Source organism: Balaenoptera musculus, chromosome 13, assembly GCF_009873245.2.
Source record: "Balaenoptera musculus isolate JJ_BM4_2016_0621 chromosome 13, mBalMus1.pri.v3, whole genome shotgun sequence".
In the NCBI taxonomy this organism is placed as follows: Eukaryota; Metazoa; Chordata; class Mammalia; order Artiodactyla; family Balaenopteridae; genus Balaenoptera; species Balaenoptera musculus.
In genome coordinates, this window is record NC_045797.1 from 82,415,702 (window position 1) to 82,436,840 (window position 21,139).

A 21,139-nucleotide genomic window follows, 5' to 3' on the forward strand; every position below is an offset into this window, starting at 1 on the left:
CATTTTATTTTATTTATTTGGCATTTAAACTCCCCCTTTTATTACCTGCTTAGTGGATTTTTGGCACACGTAACCTTCGTTATTGAAACACTCTCCTTTCTTTTCATTTTTTAACTTTAGTTGATTTACGATGTTGTGTTAATTACTGCTGTACAGCAAAGTGGCTCCAGCTTTAAATGTTCCTTTACTTATCTGTCTCCTCCACCGGAATCTGAGACTATGCCAAATTCAAACGAATATCTCCTGTGCGCACCACGATTTCTGACACCTAGGGAATCAATAGTTTATTCCTCAAAAGAAAAGAAGGAAGAAAAGGGAAAGGAGGAAAGATGCATGTAAGTAAACAATTCCACGACGGTTTGGTTACCAACATTTACTAAGCATCGACACTGGGCAAGGGCCTGAGACGTGCGGAGGGCCTAAAGCGTAAACTAACATCCCTGCGAGCTCAGAACTTTCCGTTATTAGTACCTTTAGCGTCGAGAATTCCGAGGCGACCACTGCGTTGTCCCGGCTGCCTCCTTCCTCTCGTCCCGCTCCCTTCGTCTGCAATTCCTGCTCCACGTCTTCCTTTTCCTTCGCCATCCTTTCCGTGGTCTCCGCTCTCCGGGATTTCCCGGGCTCCGGCCTCCGGGAGCGGGTCTGTGTTTGAGAGCGCTCCGGCCGCGCCGGGCATGCGCACTGGGGGCGGCGCAGTGCGCATGCGGGAAGATGGCGGGCCTGGCGTCCTGAGAGCCGTGGGTCACCGTGCTCTCCTCCCGCCCGCGTTCCAGCTCCCGGGGTCGTGGGGCAGCGGCGCGCCCGTCAGCGGGCCGGCCTAGCCAGGCGGCGCCTCCGGGCAGGCCAGGAGTCCAGTTCGTGCTTGGCCCCCGGGAGCCGGCGGGTCGGGGGCGGCGCCCGACCCGAGCGGGAGAAGGCGGGAGAGCTCGCGGGGTGCGAGGCGAGGGGCGGCCGGCTGGGCAGCATGAGTCAGCAGCGGCCGGCGCGGAAGCTGCCCAGCCTGCTCGTGGACCCGGCGGAGGAGACGGTGCGCCGCCGCTGCCGAGACCCCATCAACGTGGAGGGCCTGCTGGTAAGCCCCGGGGACGGCGTGTGTCCCAGCGGCGGGGCCGGGGCGCGGGGTGGGGGTTCCCAGGCCCGCGGGGAGGCCGGACTGGCCGTCGTCTCGGTCGTGCGCTCCTCGAGGTGCCCCGGGGCTGCTCCTCGGTCTCCCCGGCTCTCGCACTGCCCATCGCGTCCAGTGAAGCAGACAGGTCGTTCGCTGAAGCTCTCGCCTTCTTGTTTGCGTTTGCTCGCAAATGTGTTGTCAGCCTCCTGGGCTCTTACGTCGGCTGCAGAGTAGTGTTGGAGAAAACTGCCCGGCTTTGCCTGAGACAGTCATGCTTTTCCGTCTCCACTGGACTCAGGGGATCTCCGCAAGCTCTCTCTCGTGTGTTCTTCTCTGCAGCCACTTCTCCCATTCTCCTCCTTCAGGGCAGCCACTTAAAACCGTGTCCACACCCCACACTTCCCACTCCACAGCTACCCATTCAGCAAGTTACCTTCGGTCCTCTTTGACAGAGCAAGTGGGAGATTGGCCTCCCTGCCGGAGGTCGGTTTCCTCTGTTGTTCTGGACTAGATGCGATATATTCTCCTCGAGTCTCAGGACCCTCGATGAACCCATCGTTTTCCATTTCTCCGCATATTTTCGACTTCTCTGCTGGTTTCTTCCCATTGCTAGTAAATAAACATTTCCTGAGGTCCGTCTGCCCAGACGCCAGGAGGACTCAGGGCTCAAAAATAGTTGATGAGCATCATCTCATTTAATTCCGCCCAGCAGTCAGTCCTCAGGGATTATTTTTCTTGTTTTGCAGTTGCCAAAATAGACGTGGAGCTGTTAAGTGGTTTGCCTGTCGTTAGTGAGTAGACAGGCCTGGGTTTAACCTCGCAGTGTCTGACTCCAGATGGTAAATTCTCGACTACTTAAAACGCATCCTAAATCCATTTCCATTGTGAAAGATCCATCCCTCCCTTAAATTCCGTATGCCCTCCCACCTACTGTATCTCTTCCCCTTCGAGGCCAAGCTTTCTGAAAAAGTTGTCAGCACTCCTGGGTCTGCTTGCTCACCTGTCATTACCACCTGCTGGGGGACCTCTGCCCTAAGCACAGCTCTGAGACGTTCTAACCAAGGTCGCCAGTCACGTCCAGCAGATGTCTCACTCGGTACCTTCTGTAGTTTCCACACGATCGACCACTCACTCTTGTTGGACACTCGCCCTTGAACGGCCCCCTGGACGCGTCCTCTCAGCGCTCCGTCTGCTTATCTGGCCTCTCCTGTCCTCTTTTGTAAACCCCTCTTCCTTTTCCCATTCCTACCATGTGGGTTTTATTCAGATCTTCTACCTTCTCCACCGTTTCTTCCTGCGGGGTGTCATTCACCACTCTCGTGACTTGTTACTATTGGTATTGGCGGTCTTAATCTTTGAGAATTTGATAAAAGCTCCGAACTCTTACTATGGAAAAACCACTTTATTTTGCATTTAATGTCGGAAGATGCACATATCCCTTGAAGTTGTAGATAGTCTTATTCACTCTGGTAGTTTCAGTTACCATGTCGTGACTCCCAAATCTATAAATCTGGCTCAGAGCTTTGCAACTGTCTACTAGACATTTCTACTTAGATTTCAAGCGCACGTATCTAAAGTGGAATTCATTATCTTCTTGCCTAAGCAAGCAGCAACTCGCTGTCTCCTATTGCAGTAAATGGTACCACACCCACCGTATTGCCCAAGCTAGTATCCTAGGCATCAGTCATCCTTGCCTTTTCCAAACGGATCTCTTCCATTCTATCTAATTAAAATTAATCACCAACACTTGCCACTTCTAGCCATCGTCTATCTTTTGGACTGTAATCTTCTTAACCAGTTTTCCTGCCTCCCATCTTGCCCTTGATTTTTCTATATATTCTCCACATAGTAACTAACCATAATGGTCCTTTTAAAACATATTTCCGATCAACGTCATCTGACTTAGAGAATCTGTCATGGTTCCCTAGTGCTCTCAGGAGAGAGGAGAAACTTCTTTATGTAATCAGACCCCTGGATTTATCTTTCCTGAACTGCTTATAGTTGCTAAATTTTCCATATCTCCATATTCTCTTGGACCCCTGTATATCTGCACTCCCCCTTTTAAAAAAACCTTTAAAGCACACTTTTCCTTGTCACGTCGCGTGGTTCTTCAGGCCTAGATTTATAGGTCACTTGTCGGAAGCCTTCCTGACTTCCCAGGACTCGGTCAAGTGCCCCTTTTGCGCTCCCAGAGCGCCCTGTGCCTACTCCTCTCTTCGCACCGTGTGGCCCTTCGGTCCCTGAGTGCAGCGACTCTGTTCATTTCATTGTTACGTCCCCAGCACATTTGGTGCTTCTTGCAAAAATATTTGGTAAACAGCTTTTGGATGAATGAAGTAGGTACTCTGTAAATGTTTGACTGTATGAGTGTTTATTTTCCTGGCTGTAAAATGCTGATTTAAACACCTATCTCAGCATTTTTTAATTGGCTAATGGCTGGCAGTATTTAGTAAACTGTGTATTATTAAACACTGTGCAAAAAATAGTTATGTGTACAGCTGAGTGTCTGATGTTCCCTGGGCAAATGGCTTGAAAACTGGAATTCTGTGAAGGCATAACATGGTACTGATTAAAGATGGAACTTAGTGTGCACATTGAAAAACAAGGAAAATTTGAGTGTGTGACAAGAATGCAGTCACCGTGGGAAAAGGTATATGTTCAGAGAGCTCTTAAAGGGATATTACTCCCTCAAACAGGCAATTGGTACAAAGAAGCATCTGTGTAGAGAAATTTTTAACCAATTTAGAGGCAGTGTTTAAGATTTTAGTCCCTAAAACTCACCTTTTATTCTATTCTTTCTCCTTTGAGATGACAAGTTGAAAAGTGTGGGGTTTTAGATGTGGGACTTGGAGCGCTAGTGAAATAACTTGGAACGTGCCGCCTTGCCCATCAGGAGCTGCTGGTGCCTAGACAGCCGTGTGCGCGGAGAGCAGCCTTAGTGCTTTCAGTTTGCGGGCTCTGCCTCTTCCCGGCTAAGGTGCAGACAGGCTAAGAGACTTGAGCAAGTGAGAGAGAGAGAAGCAGTTTGCGGATTGAACGGGAAGGTTTCCTAGGACGTCCAGCCTTGAGGCTTGGCTGTTACTGGGCTGTCCCTTGGCATGTCTTGGGGAAACACCTGAGCGTAGCCCCTCAGTGTGACTTCCTTAAAGGAGCAGAAGTGTTGGCATGCCTCCACAGGGCTGGGTTCTCAGAACGAAAAGCAGCAGCGTCTCTGCTGGCGCCTGGGCAGGTTAGTGCCGTAGAAGTTTGAGGGAGCATTCCTCTGAGGACTGCCGTCCTAAAGATGCTGAGAAGGTCAAAAATAAGTGTCCTGTGCAGGAACCACTTTGAAAAGGCTCCCATTGGCCTAATCTGGGACAGTGTGAGCCTCAAAGTAACAGATTTTGCACTCACAGAATGAGGTAAGAATTCAGGCTCCTTGGGTGTAGTTCTTTAAGTACAGTTCCTCAAGTACAGTTCCTCCAGATCTTTAGGCCTGTGAAACTGAAAAGACAAGTTATCTGACCCCTGCCCCCCCCACACCCCCGGCATACGTCGTACACTAGTGGGACAGACGGGATAACTGCTGTAGACAGTCCTGTCCATAAAGGAGAAAAAGGGGGGTCACAGAGGAGTATCTGGTCTGGAGCAGTTCTGAAATGCCACCTGGTAAATGTGGGAAGTTTTTTGATTAGGTCTCAACGTCTGGGAACAATTCTCCCTGTTCCCACCTCTCCCTCTGGGCTCTTGGTTCCACCATCTGAGCCTGTCTGTCTTTTTCATGAAAGGTCATATCTCTTCAGTATTTGTAGCTGAGTCCTTTTTTCAGCCTGCTTCCTGTAGGCATAATTTGGGGGTGTCCAGTGGCCTCTTTTCACTTTGAACTGTCTTTATCTCTTTTAGACCAAGCTGGCAGTGATTTTGCCAATGTAATTCTCTCGAAATCCATGTGGGTGTCCTGTGAATCTTGTGGTTCACTCAGTAGACAGGCGTCCCACCCACAGATTTCTTCGAAATAAACTCTTCTGTGCCTTGGGCTCCTGCTGGGGTGGCCGAGGACAGTGCCCTGCAGCTTCCCAGAGGCCCTGTCCTTAGGCTGCGAGGATCTGTGAGGCTCATTCTTGGTCTCCTTCAGGGGCCTTTTGTGTGACCGAATGGCACTCTGAAATACCATCTTTGACCTCTGAGGACTTCACCAAGAATTGCTCAGTCTCACCTTCCCCTTTAGATTCGGTTTTTCTGGCGGTGCCTTTGATTTGGTCTTTCTCAGAAGTCTTCGCTTAATTTTTAGCTTCTTGAGAGGCTGAGAATTTTTTAAGGCTACCAAGTCGTAGCTTCTTTTTCTTTGAACAGTCCTTTCCTCTCGCTGTCTCTCTCTGTCTCTTCTCCGTCTGTCTCTCTCTCCCTCCCTCTCTCCCTCCCCCCCACCCAATCCCCGTTAACACTGTGTGGAAATCTCGGTTAGGTTACCCGGTTCATTACCATCTGCTTTGCATGGATCTGCAGTTGACAGAGTTGCTAAGTGCTCTGTCTTAGCATAACGGGGATCCCCCTTCTTGAAGTTTCTAACAAGTCCCCCTTCCTTTTGAACCCTTACTGGCAAAGTCCAGATTTCTACTGACAAACTTTTTCAAGACTGCTTAGTCTTGAACAGACTTCTTGGTAGTTATACTCTGGTTGTCTAAGAGAATGTCCTTGAGATACACACTGAATTATTTAGGGGTCTGCAATTTACCCTCAGATGATTCAGAAAAAATAAATTATGTGTGTGTATAGAAAAAAAAAGATAAAGCGAATGTAGTAAAACGTTAGCATTTGAAGGATTTGGGTGAAGGGTGTATGGCAATTCTTGGTACTATTTCTGTACCTTTTCTGAAGGCTGAGATTATTTCAAAATAAAAGGAAAATGGGTATCCCTGAAAGGTGCTCACACGATCCGTCTCCTGTTGGGAACGGCCTGGGTCGTTCCTCACCTTGACCGGGGGCCCTCTGCTCACCTTCTCTCCAGTGTCCTCGTCCCCGCAGGGGTGTCCTCGTCCCCGCAGGGGTGTCCTCGTCCCCGCAGGGGTGTCGAGCCTCAGCATTCTCCAGGGCAGGGTGCCTTGCTCTGCTCTGAGGGACCAAGTGCAGGGGTGCATTTCATTTACTTTTTTTTTTTTGGATAGCTCACTAACTTTTGTGTGAGAAAACCTGTATTCTGATTTTAAAGCCATTTAAAAAGAAGAACTCCTATCTAGTCCCCTTTCCTCCCAGAAAAGCTCCTAGCTTACCTGTTGGGTGTGGTTCCCCAAAGTTAGAGTAGTTGGGAAGGCTTGCCAGGATTGTCAGATTGAGTCTCTCCAGATGATAAATTTGTATTAGAAAACAGAAACTGAGGCTTCATAGTCTCGCAGTGGTCCTTATTGATGGTGTACCAAAGAGGGAGTCTTCACCCTGTGTCCCTGTGTCTGTAAATACTCCTTGTTTGTCAGTTGAAGTCATCCAGACAAGGTCCTATTTCACTCTTCTGTTCATTAGTTTAACAAATATTTACCAAGTGCCTGAATGTGCCAGGCACTGTTCTGGTTCAAAAAGGAAAACAATAGTCTCTTATGCTTTCATAGGATCTTTACAGTTTACAAAATTTGTCATTTAATCTTCACAATAGCTTGGAAAGTGGGCGGTAGAGTTATATCCCTACACTGTGTTACAGATGAGGGTGGGATCTCCCAGCATCTAGGAGGTTCCGGTAGTCCTGAACCCAATCTTAAGCCAAGAACTATTTTGAGTATAAATGAGATGAATGTGTCATCACTATGGGCACTTTGGAAATCTCCAGAATTGTAGGTCTGTAGGATTTATACGATCTTTATTTGGGATGTCTGCCCCTGAGGGGCCATGATGCTATTGTGATTCCTCCAAAATAAAGAGATAGTGCTTTTATATTCAAAGGGATAAAAACGAATGGGTGCTGTTAGGGTCTGTTTTCCCACAGATCTCAATAGAGCCAATATGTGGTTTAGAGCAAAGAATGTAGGGGAAAGGAAGTCATACTTTCTCGTGTTACTAACTGAGGTATTATCCCTGTGCCAAGCTGTGAATAGCAGCAGTCTAGATAAGGAGACCAGAGGGAGGGCGTGTAGAGCAGGAAAGGTGCCCTTGCAGAATGTGTAGAGAGCAGATAGGGAGACAGCCTGTTTGGAAACCCTTAAGTACTGTGTGCAGGACTCGCCCTGCTGCTCTAAGCTAAGAACAGAAGCCTGTTTGCAGCAAGGCACCTATGAGTGCTGCTCTGTTAACCCTGTCTGTGTGCATTCTCAGGGTTTATTCAGACATTATAGTAATTGAAGTAGTATGCTGCAGGTACATAAGTAACAGATCGTAGACTGAATAGAAAACTGTAGACAGACCATGATATTTACAACAACTTAGGATATTTGTTGATGTGTGTTTCAAATTAGTGTGATAAGGATGGATTTTTTTTCACTTAAGAATCTTGCATCAGTAGTTCAGCTCCATCTCATACTGTTTTAGCAGAAGGGTTGAAAGTAAAAATAGCAGTGACAGTTGGTCCTGTTGGTCTGATATTTGCCTTGAATAGGACTGCCCTTCAGCGTGGCACTGTTGGATGCTGTCTTCACAAGTCTGTTAGCACTGTGCTGAGAGCTAGCGGGGCAGAGTCCCTGCCCAAGACGGGCCCTCCCGACTGGTTTTGCACCCAGCAGGCTTACGTGTAACAGCTGAGTTAATGTTACAGTGGAATCCTGTTTCAGGGGAATTATTCCGTATCAAGTTAGCTTGCTGACAGGTGCTGTCACCTTGTCATAGATGGTAAGGGAATCATTGTGCCGAGGATCGTAACACTGCCAGCAAAGAGCTTCTTAGCTGCTCACCTCACCTTCAGGCTTCCGCACCTTCAGTCTTTTTGCCGCATTGCCAGCACACTTAGATTTCTAAACCATGGACGACGAGCTGGACGACGTCATATCTTGTTCGGAAATCTGTGGTGATTCAGCACTGGTTACAGCAGCAAGTCCAAAGTCTGTAGCATGACTTTCACGGTCCTCCGTGTCGAGCGTGGTGCTAGCATTCCCGTCCAGCCTTAGTATCAAGCTGGTTTTGCACTGGCCACCCAGGTGGCTTCTCAAAAGGTGCCAGGTGATTTATATTTCCATACCTTTGTTCATTTCACTTCCTGCCCCAGGAATTCTGTCTTTTTCCTCCCTCCTTAACCTCCCACAGGTTGCGGCAAATTCTGGCTTGTCTTCCAAGGCTCAGCTAGGGGTCCCCTTGCCTGTGAATCCTTGTGATTTCCCTCGCTGGGTGCATCCAGAGCACTGTTGTTTCCCTTCTTAGAGCACCTTATGAAATTCACTTATCCCAGTTTTGCTACGGCCCATTTGGGGGCCAGTTTTTTCACTTACACGGGAGCTAAACCTGCTCACAGCTTGTCTGGAGACACATGGCATCATTATACGTACTTTGTTCTAAGCAAGAGGCCAATATGGATTTCTGTTTATTAGCCTTAGCTTAGGTTTTATTTATTTTTTTGCAAAACCAATTTTTAAATATATTGCAAACGTTACTACAAGTTTATATAAACTTTCATAGCCTGCAAATAGCTGGTAAAATGGTGAGCGTTGATATTGGAGCTACTACTACTTTCCTGGTCATCTCAGGAATTTAAAAGAATTTTTTTATGAATCTTAATACCAAAGTTTCTAGTTATGTAGCATGCATTATTTTCCATGATTAGAAATGCTGTTTTTACATTAATTATCATGGGAATGCATGGCTGCCTGTGAAAGTTTGTGAGCACGTTTCTTGGAGCCACTCTCACTTAATTAGCAAGGAGTGAGCATTTGTCAGTTTGGACGTCTCTTAGATCTCTGCTGCGCTTTCCAGAGTCAGGGACGGTGTCCTGATCATCCCTGTATTGCTCTTTATCCTCAGTACCTGATACAGTTGATAGGTGAATGTCTATTTAGTAATAAAGTCTCATATTCCCTCCCTCCCCCCTGCACCATTCCTCCCTCCCCACCCCCCCCACCCCCCCGCCATCTCTTTAACTACTACTTCCATACTTATGGAGGCCTATGCAGTTTCAGAAATTCAAATCGATGAACACTGTCAGATGTGATTACAGTTAGAGTAGATATAGTTTAGAAGGAGGACTGGTTTTCTCACACCAAAATTATTACCCCAGGGTGAAAAAAAAGACAAACTTTTATATTATCCAGAAAAATGTTCATTTGCATTGTTTCTGCTTTTTTTTTTTTTTGACCCTTTTTGGCCCCCTTAATCTGTAAGCAAGGCCCCTTATGCACACACGTTAGTTCATATAAAGAAGATTAACCACTGTGCCTCTATAAATAAGAGATGGGCAATAATTATTAACAATTCTGCTTTTATTTTTTGCTATTCATTTGCTTGTATTTAAATTACTAAGTTTAAATTTCTGTATCTTCTTTTTTCTAGCCATCAAAAATAAGGATTAATTTAGAAGATAATGTACAATATGTGTCCATGAGAAGTAAGTTGATTCAATTCCTGAATCGGTTTTAGGTTTTGTAGTTTGAACTTCATATGATTTAAGTGATTTATTTTAAATGTACACGAGTTGATGAGTAACTTAAAATGCATAATTTGTACACTGAAATGTAAAGCTTGGAATTTCAGCAAAAACTCCTGAGGTTGTGGGCTGTTAATGTGCACAAATGCCAGTTTATTCTCCATTGCTTTGGAAATGTCATTTTTAAAACAGAATGGTCTCTGTTGGGGTATTTTCCCAGAGTTCTGTGAGAGCAGTTGTCACCGCAAGCAGAGCTGAAGGCAGTTTGGCAGCAAGCGTGTGGACAGTCTTTGGCCCTCCTGGTTTCCTTTGATTCCCTGTGCCCTTCCCATCTACTTCTGCCGTGGATCAGTGTTCAGAGTCAGTCAGGTAGTTCCCTGTCTTTCTGAAAATTGTTACGACAAATGGCCCCACCCCCGTTTCTTCTTAGTTTGGTGCTAATCTCGGTGGGTAGGTGGTGCATAGGTGCCCACGAGGAACCATAACCTCAGCCTTCATTTCTCCCCGGCCCTGCCACAGTCCCACCCGTATCTGGCCCCCAGGTTTGGCCAGTTTTACTCTGGAAGCGTTCCCTTCGTCTGCCGCATACCACTCATGTCTCAATTTATTGAGCTCGTACAGTGCCTGGCCTGTATTAAGGTCTTTGCGTGGATTATCACAGCAGCCTTTCAGAATTCAGGTTTGGATGATTATTCCCATTTGATAGACGAGTAAACTGATGCCCAGAGATTAAGTGACTTGCTCCGTCGGGATTCAACCCCAGGCTCAGGCTTGAGCCCACGGTCTTACCCGCGGGTCAGGCTGCTGCTTCTTGTGCAGGAAGCAGTGGTCTCGCCATCTAAGTCGTCATCGGCTCCAGGCTCTTCCAGCCCCTCACCTCTTCCGTTCTACTGCCCGTGTGATCTTCCTAATACAGAAATCAGGTGATGGTATCACTCAACCTAAAATTCTTCAGTGACGCTCTGTTACACATGGAGAAAACCCTGACCCCTCATTTATTTACTTCTATTAAATTCTATTAAGAAACAAGGCAGAGAACGGACAGACAGATGGACACGGCCCTTGGTGGCCGTTTCTCTCTCCACCTTGCAGCCTCACCTGCCAGTACTCTGCACCTCCCCCCATCGCGAACGCTGTACAGCTGTGGATTCCCTGCAGACGCCGTGTTCTCACGCGGGGCTCTGCTGTTTCCTCTGCCTCACTCGCCCCCTCACCCTCCACCTTCCTGTCCCTCTTTCTATGCTCTGTTCCCAGCACATGCCCGTGAGGGGGCCTCCCCTGTTTCCCACTCCAGTTAAGGTTTTATTTCATCTCACGTAACCTTGAATCCCTCTGGCACACTCATCTCAGGGTTTCGGGTAGAGTTCCTGCTAGACTGTGGAACATGGGACGCCTTTGTTTTGGAGACCATTTTAATCGTGTTTATATCCCTTCAGCAACTGTCACGTTATAGGTGTTCAATTAATATCTGTTCTTTATAAAATGACTAGCATGGTAGGAATATACTTATCCTGAACTTATAAGGCCATGTTTTGTTAGTAATATAGTATCATTACAGTTGACCCTTGAATAACAGGGTTTGAACTGTGCAGGTCCACTTAGATGAGGATATTTTTCAGAAGTACAGGCTGCAGTACTAAATGGTCTGGTTGATTGAATCCGTAGATACGGAGGGCCACAGTAAATTATACGCAGGTTAACTCCTGCGTTGTTCAAGGGTCAAATGTAAATGTTTTTAAAGTCAGAGTTTCTCATTTGTAATCTTCCAAGGTATGTTGTAGAATTGTGACTATCTTCTGCTTCCATTTTTTAAAAAAGTTTAATTCCTCTTTAATCCTGTTTAATCTTAAGTATAGGAGTAGTCTCCACATGGAAGACATTTACATTATAAAATATGTACTTTTGTTTCTTGCAGTAACAACCAGGGGTCTCTAAACTGAATATGACATTGTAGAGGTTCTGGATAAGGGCATTTTTGATTGAAGATAGGATGACTGTTTCTTTTGAAGCATACTGTGGTGTGCCATGAAGTAGAAATAAAGAGTAATCATATACTCCACACCAGAAGGACAACTAAATGATTCATAAAAGTATTTCCTCTGCACACTAAGCCATAAGAACTTTTTTTCCTAGTATCAGATTGGGAAAGATGAAAAGAATGATAATATTCAGTTTTCCCCCTTCATTTACTTATGTTAAGTTAATACAGGGTAGTGAATATTTTAAAAAATAGTTATGCCACTTTTCCTCAAGGTATAATATCATAATCATCCTAATTAGAAGACTAATTTGAGCTCTTTCTGAACTTCATCAGACAGGGTAACACTATGATGTGCATAGGAACATTTTAAACATTTTTTATTTTAAAGCCAAGTCTCTAACTTTGCTTTATAAAGAATTTCTTAACTTGAAGACCAAATGAGAAACTTAATTTTAAAAATCATTTCTAATCCTATTCCAGATAGTGGTGTGGATACAAGTGCAGACGCACCATTTCGTGTCTGATATGGTGCCATGATGCCTTTTAAATTCACATACTCAGTGGAAACTGGTTGCATATTTCAAACACTCCTTTAAGTCTAAAGCCTTTGTTTACCTGCAATAGGCTAATAAATTTTTATCCAGTTTGAGAAATCGATTTCGTAAAAATTAGCTATGATTTGGTCAGTGTGTAGAATATCTGTAGGTGTCTCTGCTTACTGATCAAGAATAAATAAATGGTTTTTTTAATGAGTTGAGAAAGAAATGCTGTTTTAAATTTTATGAATTGTGTTTGTTTTGTTTCCCAGAAGCTCTGAAAGTGAAGAGACCTCGTTTTGATGTATCACTGGTTTATTTAACTCGAAAATTTATGGATCTTGTCAGATCTGCTCCTGGGGGTATTCTTGACTTAAACAAGGTTGCAACAAAACTAGGAGTACGAAAACGAAGAGTGTATGACATCACCAATGTTTTGGATGGAATTGATCTTGTTGAAAAAAAGTCTAAGAACCATATTCGATGGATGTGAGTTGTTTTCAAACTTTTCTTCTTTTTTTTTTTCCCCCCTTCTTATTAAGTGACAATACTATGCTTAAAACAAACCAGTTACTAGTAATGTTTTTTTACTACTTGGTACCAATTAAAAGCCATAGACATAGAATATCATTCCAATATTATGGAAAAGTTAAATGGAGTCATGATTAGTTTTAAGAATTTCACTTTTCGAGATAAGGGGACATCTGATTTGGATAGGAATTTAAAAAAAAATATTTCTTAAGTTCTAATTGATTATTAACATCAGGGGGAAATCAGTTAAGGCTGTAAAACAGTGGTTCTTGCACTGTAGTGTAATAAACACTTAGATGCCTCCCTCCCCAGGGGTTGTAATTCAGTTGTGGGAGAAGACAGATACCTACCTTCTTAACAACTACCCCAAGTGATTATGGTGTATATCATACTTCGAAATACAATGCCCTGAATGTAAAAAAAAAATCAGGAGACTTAATATCTAAAAGTCAATAGCTAAAGACTTAACATATGATTAGGAGGGATCTCATGGAAAGAAGACTTTATGGTATAAATGTATGGGGGTGTGTGTGTGTGTGTCCACGCATGCACACGTGCGGGGAACCCACACAGGAAGAAGGCTGTTACACTCACAATAGGCAAGTATTTTGGATCAGTAAGAAACAGTTCCAGGGCTTCCCTGGTCTCGCAGTGGTTGAGAATCTGCCTGCTAATGCAGGGGACACGGGTTCGAGCCCTGGTCTGGGAGGATCCCACATGCCACGGAGCAACTGGGCCCGTGAGCCACAGCTACTGAGCCTGCGCGTCTGGAGCCTGTGCTCTGCAACAAGAGAGGCCACGATAGTGAGAGGCCCACGCACCGCGATGAAGAGTGGCCCCGCTTGCCGCAACTAGAGAAAGCCCTCGCACAGAAACGAAGACCCAACATAGCAATCAATCAATCAATAAATCTTTAAAAAAAAAAAAAAAAAAGAAACAGTTCCAGCATATAAGTACATAAAGACCTTTCAGGCAAGTGAAAAATCTACGAACAAAGATCATTAAATGATTCTAAGTAATTAACTTAGCTATTAGAGGAAAGGGATTCATAAAGGACATTATTTTTTCAATATTATGGAAATGCAAATTGGATTCTAATTTGAACATGTTTGCTAAATGACATTAACAGTTTAGGGGTTAATATCAGATTGTGTTCTGAACCACTAATTAGAATTAGATTTGAGAACTAGCAAGTGAAAGAAAGGTAAAGTGGTAACAGCCTTTTTTCACTTTTCATTTTCTATAAAAATTGAAGAAAAGAATGAATATTGGTTGTTGCTCAGGTCATGTCATATTGGGGTAAACAGTAATAAAGAAAATATATCTTTAAAAAATGATCATTATATTCAGATAGAACTGGATAGAATATGCACAGTGGGGAAAAAATAAAGACTTATAGAATTTTAGCAGGGGAACTATCATTTGGCCAATACATCTTGTTTTTCATATGTAAGCATTAAAGGATTAAAAGATCATAACTTGTCAAAAGTCATGTGAGAAGTAGAGCTGGGCTGAAACTGGGTGTTACTGACTCAGTTCACTGCTCATTAAACTTCATTACGCTTTCCCTACTACTACTAATTTCCACAGGGTTATGGTGTTGGTTTTGTTTTTCAAGTCTCTGTGTAAAGGAATAGAAATGGGGACAAAAACCAGGAGAAATAATGGTTGTCTAGAATAATGGGCGGGAAGGACTGGAGTTCAGTACCTGGTTTCTGTCATTGTGGGAAACACCTGGTGTAAACGTTTGGAGAAATTCCAGTGACCTAACTTGTATTTTTTTGTAATCTCCTAGATGTTATTGATGGTGATCTTTTTCTTTTAAAGAGGATCTGATCTTAGCAGTTTTGGAGCGGTGCCCCAACAGAAGAAGCTGCAGGAGGAACTTTCTGATTTATCGGCGATGGAAGATGCTCTGGATGCGTTAATTAAGGATTGTGCCCAGCAGTTGTTCAAGTTAACAGACGACAAAGAAAATGAAAGATATCCTTTAACTCTGTGCCTTTAAAAAAATTCTCCTTCCAAAGCAGATTACTTTAGATGGTAGGGTCAGCTTGGGGATTAATTCATATATTTAAGATACAAAATGAGACCTTTAGAAGTGAGTGAATTGCCATAGAAATGGTACTTAAACTGCCATTCTAGTCCACAAAGCATAACACGCAGCTGAATGTCGTATTGCTCCTAAGTTCAGTGTCTCTGGGACCAGAGGGGGAGATTTGTCTTTGGTACTGATCTCCTCCCGGGTCTCCTAGACTTTTTTGCCGCCCTGTTCCCCACGCGGAATGGGTGAACACCTTTCTGAGGTGTCGCTGATTCTGAGCTGTTCCGTGCTTCAAGTTTACTTAGACTTTCCCCCAGTCAAAACTTCTGTTTCCACAATACGGTGATTAGAAGGAAGGTAAATGCTGTTACTACACTCAATCGAAAGATGTGTGGAGTAAGAAAAAAAAAAAAAAGAATGCTGGGGAAACCCAGTAAATCATGTAACGTAAAAATTTCAGGCAACACAATAAAAGAAGATGAGAAAAATTCAGGTAGCGAGATAGAAAATAATTTTGGATGAGGGAAATCCCATGAGTACATGATAGTCCTGAAAAACTGGTTCTCTAAGTTGTGTCTACTTCTTACCGATTCTTTCCACCTTACATTTTAGGAGATTCTCATCAAAACTCTGAATATTTTTTCCCAAAGGTTCTCATAGTAGTATCTCGCAATGCATAGGGAAGGGCCAGGGGAGGTTTGATAGCTTCATGGGTTGTATGTGTTTTAGAGGTCCAGACTTCATTAATCTTTTTCTCCAGAAAGTGTCGTCATCACAATAGTATAGTTTAAAGGGATTCTTCAAGTTACAAATATTGTAAAACACTTTATAAAATCTTAAGAATTGTTTATGAAATAGTAAGAATTATATATGAAATAATTTTTTCCTGACTGCTTTCCTTAATTGTGAGTTTGGATCCCATAAAAACTAAAGATATTCTAAGATTACACTTGGATTCATGTATTATAAGAGATAAATTATCTCCCCACTCTACTTAGAGACCCTTGACTGATTTTCACACTAGCATACGTGACGTATCAAGATATTCATAGCATTCAAGCCTTCCATGAACAGATTGTAATTGCAGTTAAGGCTCCGGCAGAAACCAGATTGGATGTTCCAGCGCCCAGAGAAGTAGGTAGCCCTGCATTTTTAAGAAGGCTTAAAGGGAGGCAGGTCAGCTGCTTAGGCTGCGCTTTATTGCGGTCCCAGCACCTTATCACCAGTGTGTGCGTGGTAGCTGCATACCTGATACAGCTTGAGGCACTTTACACATTCTGAGTTGTTTTGCATAACACAACAAACGCGGTAGTCATGATTATTATCCTTTTAAAGATGAGGAATCTGAAGCACAGAAAGTTTAGTTAACTTCCTCACCATCGCATAGTAAGTGACAGAACCACAATTCAAACCCAGATAGTTTGGGTTCAGAGTTTGTTCTTAACCGTTGTACTCTCATGCCTCTTAGAGGAATCACCGAGGACTGCCTCAGTGTTAAGATCCGGTGTCAGCGAGGGCTCTAGGGAATTAGCTCACTAACCAAATTCATAAAAGACTATGAATAAAAGAGAACACTAAATTATACATTTAAAATGAAAAGTAAAATTGCTTTGTAAATGAAAAGACTGTCAGCTGTCAGCTGCTTGCAGGAAAGTTTGTACTGAAAGATACGTGTCATCAGAAGGTTGCGTGGTAAAGGTGGAATCAGAACAAAGAGGCATGATCATTCTTAGGACAGATCACGTGCTGACAGCCTGATAGAACTGTCAGTGCTGAAGTCATCACTTCATTGCGACAGGGACTTACCTCCCTCCTCGTGAAGAAATTCTCACCACCCACCTTTCCTTTTGTCCCCAGAAGACCACTGTCCGTGTGAGACCCCAGTTGCCACTTGACAGTGTATTACAGATGGATTAAGGAACAGCTTTCGTGTATTCCAGTCACACTCAAATTGTGACTTCTTGGTGATGCTTCCTAGTTGTTTTATTTAGATTTAGATATATTCCGAGTCTCCTAAGTAACATTTATATTTAATGTGAATCATTTCACATATTCACATTCACACATAATCACTAATCTTTCAATGCATCCTTCCTTTGGGGCATGATAATCCATTCTGCAGTGGCTGACGGGTTTTTGGTTTTTTCCCTGTGCTGTGAGCTGCTTCAGGCTGTAATTGCCAAATCTTGCCGAGCCTTCGATCATGCCCAAGATGTCTCTTAGATCCCATTTAAAAGCTGAGGAACGTGGGCCCTCTTGGCAGCCATTCTCAGCAATAAGGAAAGACAGTGGGACCGATACACACAGAGTCCGATTCCAGGGAGATCTGGGGATCTCGTCCCGGTGGAGATGGACTGGCCTTTGAGTCACATCCAGCCTGCTGGGTTTTTGTAAATAATTGTTTCGGGACACAGCCACGTGCCCATTCGTTTAGATTGTGTCTCTGACTGCTTTCACTCTAGAATGGCAGTTGTGTGGTTGTGAGAAGGATGGCATGGCCCACAGAGTCCACAGTATCACCTCGCCCTGCACGAGGCGCGGGCGGCCCCTGACTGAGTGGACCGCGAGGTCCCCAGCTGCCTCTTCTGGGCAGCTCAGTGGTTTCCGTTATTGCTCAGAAGTATCTGTCGAATTGCACAGCGTGTACCATTCAAACCAGACCTGGCCCGCCCGTCTAGGAGCTGAGCAGATGTTCTTCAGTGTACCTGCCTTGCCTGCCTGCTACCGGGAAGCTGTGGAAGGTGGCGCTTGAGGTTGGGAGCCCCTCTGCTGTGAGATCGCAGGGTGGTGTAGAGCAGGGGCATCTGGTACCAAGCCCAGGCCTAACCGCAGGAGAGGGAGAAAACAGCCTTGACTTTACAGTTGAACCCACTCGCATCAAAACAACAAAGAATCATCTGTAACCGGAACTGTTCCTTACGAATGTAGCATAATTCTCAGTAGGAGTACCCAATTTCCTGATATCTTTTGGGTTTTAATGTTTTAAATTACAAGAGGTATATTTTGTCTTGATCTCATCCTCTTTTTCAAGTGGATGGAAGAATGGTCCTTTCCTTTAGCTCAGTTACCTCTTCAGTGGTCTGAAATCTTAACACAGCCTTATCATTTGAGTCTGCGGGGTGTTTTAGATTTCTTTGTCATCAAAATACTGATTTTTGAGTCTCAAGTACAGACTCCTTAAAGGGGTCAAGTCTTGAGTAGAGAAAGATGGGCTCCTGAGTACTGAGGTCCCCTCCTGGCTCTGAAACCATTGCTGCACCATCAAGTAGCTGTGTTAACTGTGTGAATTGGCCAGTGGTTTCCTGTGACTCAAGCTAACAAATACATGATTTTCTCAAATATATGATAGAAAGGAAACTACCTGAATGAGAATTTTCAAAAGTGTCCCTTGAAACTTTTACAGTTCTAGTAAGTGAAAAAATACAATTAGTGAATTCTCTCATTCATCTTGATGTTTTCTGTGTCTCTTGCTAGGATTCTATCACAGTACATATCAGGAGCACTAAAGGGCCTATTGATGTTTATTTATGTGAAGTGGAGCAGGATCACTCAGGTCACAGAGTGTCGGACGGTGTAGGGGCCTCTTCGTCTGAAAGCAGACATCCAGAGCGCACTCCCGCTGAGAAAGGTAAGTGCACCAGTTCTGTGGTTAGGAAAATGTAAGATTTTAATGATTTTTAAAATACATACAGTTTTATAAATGAATATTATGGCCTTATAGGTATTTTTACTCTTCCTAGCTACAAAAACATGAGTTAAAAAATTACAAGGTAATTCTTAACTGTAGTTTAGACTGTTTCTGTGTAGTTTTGATAGCCGTGAAAACTTAGAATTGTAGCTGGTCCTAGAGTGTGGTCTCTGTAGAGAAGGCTGTTTGCATCCTCTGACCCGGCCTCTCAGGCACATGCTTGAGTTGTAGTTTATTCTTGTGAGACTCAAAACATTAGCCTCATGCCATTAACGTAAGAATATGGTTCTTGACTGAGGTCTTCCTATTTTTTTTTAAGCACTTGAATTGTATGTTCTATTACCTGTCTGCCTTTCATACCTTCACTTAGGAGGGTTTCTCTTGTGCTTGTTATTTTTCAGAAGAAGATCCTCCACAGCAAAGTGAAGAACTGCTTGAAGTGAGCAATTGATGGCATTTGAGGATTCGTGCATTGAGTCTTTTGGGGACATCCTGTGTGGATGAATTATGCATTAGATGTGATTCTCAGAGCAATAAATCATCCCAGACATTTTCTCATTCTCAGTAGCAGCCGTAAGGCCAGGAGTACCTTCGAGTAGTTCACTACTTAGATTACTGGATAATTATGCTTTCTGCATTTGAAAACAACTCTTTTTATAATTATTCACTGCTTTTTGTCAGTGAAATAGACATCTTGCCTACTGAAATTACTAAATCACCCAGAGTATCACTGAAACAGACAGGCAGGCTGGATGGACAGTTCTTAGTGGACCCTGCCCTTTGCTGCATGGATCATGTGTCATTATCACAAAAGAAATTGCCTTACACGGGTTCATGTCTGCAATGGATGGGTGTACGCACGCATCTGGACATGATGTCTTTGTATATATTTGTATAATGTTTAGATCACTTATGAAATATGTCTAAGTGAAACTTTTCACCTTTGTACAGCCAAAATAATGTATATATGGAAAGTAACACATATTCTCTAATTTCTGTGGTATCTATAACTTATTAGAATCCTCTGAATGAGGGTTAGAGGAGAGTTTTTTCCAAACTTCTACATGTAGAAGTATCATAAATATGCTATACATTTAAAGTTCGTAGATTTAATGAAGGTATTTCAATACGGTTCCCAGCGCTAAACTTGGACTTCAAGCTCCCTACAGAGTCATTGTGTCTGAACAGACTGGTGGCACGCCCCAAGCCTTAGGGGCAAGTGTACAAATGCCATCAGGTCATGGCCTAATTCCTTGCAAGACATGAATACAATCATGATGAGAATTGGAAACTATTTTAACCTTTTTTGCAATCAGGTTTTGTCATATGTTTCTGTATGCAGCCTTGCTCTTCAGTCAAAGGGGTTTACTTACGATGAGTTAGTGGTACCCTGCCCTCTCTCCAGCTCTAGTCCCACGTTTCCAAGTACCTAGCTATTTCTACCTCATTGGGTAAGTCATTACCACTCTGTGCCTCAGTTTACTCAGTAGTTAACCATTAGACTGTGAGCTCCTTGAGGGACTTTGTCTTAATCATTGTTAAACCCAGCGACTTGCACCACGCCTAGCACATAAAAAGTGCTCAGTAAATGTTTGAACAAATCAGTGAGTGAGTGAGTGAGTGAATGGTAAAATTAGACTAATAATACTTGGCTTATATAACATACAAGGTTCTTGTGTCATTCAAATTCATATTTTAAACTTCTCTTGCTTTCAAAGAAAGAATTGAAGCAACGTGAAATTAAGACCATGTATATAGAGCTAGCATAGGAATCAGAAATCAAAGTACTGAAAAATAATGCTGAGTATGTAGGACTGGCACACCTCTGGGCTCCAGCGGCTTTTGCCAGTCCCGTCCCGCTGCCGAGCACCAGCCTCTTCCCTCCTCACGGTCCGCGCCGGCTGCCTCTTGTCGGCCCGGGACTGCTTGCCGTGCTCCTCCTCTTGGGCACGTGCGGTGAACCTGAGGGTCCAGGCAGAAGGTGTGTGTAGAGATCAGGTGCTCCGTGGAGAGGTCCAGGCTCTGCCTTGTAGAGTTGGCAGCTGTCGGTCATATGTGACGGCTAAACATGAGAGTGGATGAAGTCACCTAATGAGAGGGTACAGCAGAAGAGGGAGAGGCCCATTAACATTTATTTTAAGGGGAAATACAGAAGAAAAGGCTTTTCCTGAGAAGGAATAATGAGAGGAAGGGAAAATAAACAACTAAAGAAGGCGGTGCCCCCAAAACCAACAAAGAAAGCATGGCCGCAGGTGATAGCATCGTTTCTAAGCAGCAGCTCCTTACTTGTGAAATGTGATAAATGTTCTACTTTGCAAATTGCTCTGAGAGTAAAATGAGATCATGTAAACGAAAGTCCTTTGTAACTGTAGACGTGTTACATAAATGCATCTCTCTCCTGTCACTCCGGCTTCCGGTGTTGGTTTCTTCTTTTTACAGCTGCTAAGGTGCGCATCCCCAGAACTAGCGTCCAGGGTCCTTCCTCCCCCACTCTGCCCTGAACATTACTACCCATCTCTCTGTGTGTACAGGCGTACCTCATTTTATTGTGCTTCGCAGATGCTGTGATTTTTAAAAATTGAAGGTTTGTGGCCACCCTGTGTCCAGCAAGTCTGTAGGCGCTATTTTCCCAGTAGCGTTTGCTCATTTCATGTCTCTGTGTCGCATTTTGGTAATTCTTGTAATATTTCAAATGTTTTCGTTATTATTATGTTTGTTATA

At 43.8% G+C, this 21,139-nt stretch overlaps 1 protein-coding gene across 2 annotated transcripts; it reads left to right on the forward strand.

Moving 5' to 3' along the window:
• Positions 1-705: 705 nt before the first annotated feature.
• Positions 706-20,826, forward strand: E2F6 (E2F transcription factor 6). 2 transcript variants are annotated; one of them, XM_036873172.1, is made up of 7 exons: positions 706-1,072; positions 9,545-9,599; positions 12,431-12,644; positions 14,514-14,669; positions 15,750-15,864; positions 18,205-18,358; positions 18,820-20,826. In XM_036873172.1, exons 1-7 carry the CDS (start codon positions 965-967, stop codon positions 18,867-18,869), a joined length of 852 nt encoding a protein of 283 aa, XP_036729067.1. In that variant the 5' UTR covers positions 706-964; the 3' UTR covers positions 18,870-20,826. The 2 variants fall into 2 exon arrangements, with proteins under 2 accessions (XP_036729067.1, XP_036729066.1); XM_036873171.1 differs by having other exon boundaries at positions 708-1,072; positions 12,428-12,644.
• Positions 20,827-21,139: the final 313 nt, after the last annotated feature.

Coding starts and splice junctions, on each gene's coding strand:
- E2F6 (XM_036873171.1), top strand. CDS start 965: ATGAGTCAGCAGCGGCCGGCGCGGAAGCTGCCCAGCCTGCTCGTGGAC. Junction 14,670..15,749: donor GACGACAAAGAAAATGAAAG/ATATCCTTTAAC, acceptor ACTGATTTTCAC/ACTAGCATACGTGACGTATC. Junction 15,865..18,204: donor ATGTTCCAGCGCCCAGAGAA/GTAGGTAGCCCT, acceptor GTCTCTTGCTAG/GATTCTATCACAGTACATAT.